Genomic DNA, 2,217 nt, shown 5'->3' on the forward strand with positions numbered 1-2,217 from the left:
TTCTACAATGAAACTGGTCCTGCCGACTATAAAACTGCCTCTGATTGTGGTCATGAACAACGTAACGTGTTCTTCCTCCTTTGCCGCAGACACAGATGTTCACCTCGTATGCAGATAACTTGCCGTACCTGGACATCGGCGAGCAATTAGAGTCACTGCTCTTCAGCACTGAGCAGCCTCTCCGGTCGGACCAGGTAATCCCATGTGTTCCGGGTGGCTTTTCAAAATTCAACGGCAACGAAACGGCGCCGGTCAATCAATTGCCTGTGGGCCTGTCAAGCAACTCTCTGTGGGTCACTCCAATCTCGTATGCTTGCACGAAAAGCTTACGAACAACCCTCTTAGCGGACTTGACTTTGGCATCAAGACGGATACCACAGTCCCAACCGTATACCCTCACCATCTGTCTCTATATCCAACTCCTTACAATGGCTTCCCTTCATCGCCTTCATTCATTGGACCTCTCGCATTCGAACTCTCCCCCAGCGGAGTATCTCAATTTATGGATGCAGAGCACTCCACGTACAGTCTACGTACCCAGCTCAATCAGACTTTGATCTCCTCTCCGGTCTCGTTGCACCCTCCACACACCAATGATCAGAACGTGGGTGGTGTAGTCGGAGGTATACCCACCTCTGCCTCTTTATTCGTAGCACGGACACCCACTCACAACGATCGTTTCTCTCCCTATTCCTCCCCGTCGCTCTCGGTCTCGTCGTCATCTTCATCGCTGTCCTCCTCTCCCAATTCTCCGTTCACGCCTTCCCGCTCGCGTGCTCATACCTCTTACCGCCGTGCCCGAGGGAACGCGCGGCCGCGGAATATCCAGCTACCTGTTACAGACAGTGACATCTCTACGGCCGTCCAGGACGGTAAGACCGCTTGCACGGTGCTCGGCTGCAGTTTTGTGGCTTCACGCGGGGCTCGGACTGATCTGGCGAGACACATGGAAACCCATCGGACGACCACGAATCAGGACAAGTGGAAGTGTTGGGGTGTGCTTGCGGACAGTCAAGCGGTGGCAGAAGGGCGGGCATACGAACACAAAGGACGACTGTTGACTGGGGGATGCGCAAGGGGATTCAGCAGGAAGGATGCGCTGAGTCGGCATATCAGAAGCGAGAAGAACGACTGTATTGGAGACTTGCGGTTGGCTAAGGAGCTGAGCAGGAGTTAGTGATTGATCCTCCTCGCTCTTGGATTGTGTCCAGAGGGTGGGCAATGCCTGATCATCTGACTGTGGCAAGTAAAGTTGAAATGACCGTAGCCTGGTAGCTTTGCGGCGCAGCATCGCATACACAGTTCAATCTGTTTTATCAATCGGTCACATCTCAATGTATCATTACGATTCCTCTCGAGTCCCCAATGTGCACGGAGAATTGCGTGTTCATAGGTCTCGCTCGACGATATTGCTACTAGTATGATTCAACGCACACGTCACTGATAACACCGATCCCAGATGGGTGAGTCGTCTCTACGTTTGAGAAGTACGTGATTCGACAAGTGTGTTCACGTAAACCAGACCAATATAAGCATATGCTATGAAGGTAGCGGACTCTTACCGAGTCTTGAAAATGCGCACTCGCATTCACGTTGATCTTCTCTGCCAATAATGCCAAGTACGTATTCAGCATTTTGAAAAGTTGTGCATTAAATAGATCGCTAGCTTGAATAGATAGACAGCACGGGCTTCCATTCACTGATCCAGCCGCGTAGGCTTTTTTTCTCCTCAAGTTGAAAATGCAATGAGAACTTTGCACCGAGTCCCCAGGGCAGCATGGCCCATGGGACCCATGAAAAGATCTGAACTGGAGTGTGTCGGTGATCGGAAATTGTGAAAACCAAACGTACGGAGCATTACTCCAAATCACTCTCGACTACGGCCGACTTGACCAGTCGCTTTATATGGTTAATCTAAACTTAGTCAACCATGAGCACTTGATAAGTCGAATATCGACCAATCCTATAACTGTTAACTTGCAGAGGAATTCTACTTCATGCTTTTTGTGACGTCATTTGAGCAGTCCCAGCAAAGACTCAGCTCCAAGATACGAAGCGACGGAAGACAGGTGGGATGGACAAGCAAGATAAAGAGAAATCCCTCCAGTACAGCATGTAGATCGGTAAAAGCGTAGGGAATCCTCTGGGATGTGATATCCCTAGATATCGCAGTGTACCGGATGTTATATTGATCCAAACAAGGTCGTGGTACCTTAG

General features: G+C 50.1%; 1 protein-coding gene across 1 annotated transcript; it reads left to right on the forward strand.

Annotated features, from left to right (window-relative positions):
• Positions 1–95: 95 nt before the first annotated feature.
• Positions 96–1,177, forward strand: FIBRA_09163 (uncharacterized protein; the record flags this gene model as incomplete). Its single annotated transcript, XM_012321488.1, has 2 exons — positions 96–289; positions 346–1,177. 2 exons carry the CDS (start codon positions 96–98, stop codon positions 1,175–1,177), a joined length of 1,026 nt encoding a protein of 341 aa, XP_012176878.1.
• Positions 1,178–2,217: the final 1,040 nt, after the last annotated feature.

This window comes from Fibroporia radiculosa (assembly GCF_000313525.1).
Source record: "Fibroporia radiculosa TFFH 294 genomic supercontigs, scaffold11742, whole genome shotgun sequence".
Lineage (NCBI taxonomy): Eukaryota > Fungi > Basidiomycota > Agaricomycetes > Polyporales > Fibroporiaceae > Fibroporia > Fibroporia radiculosa.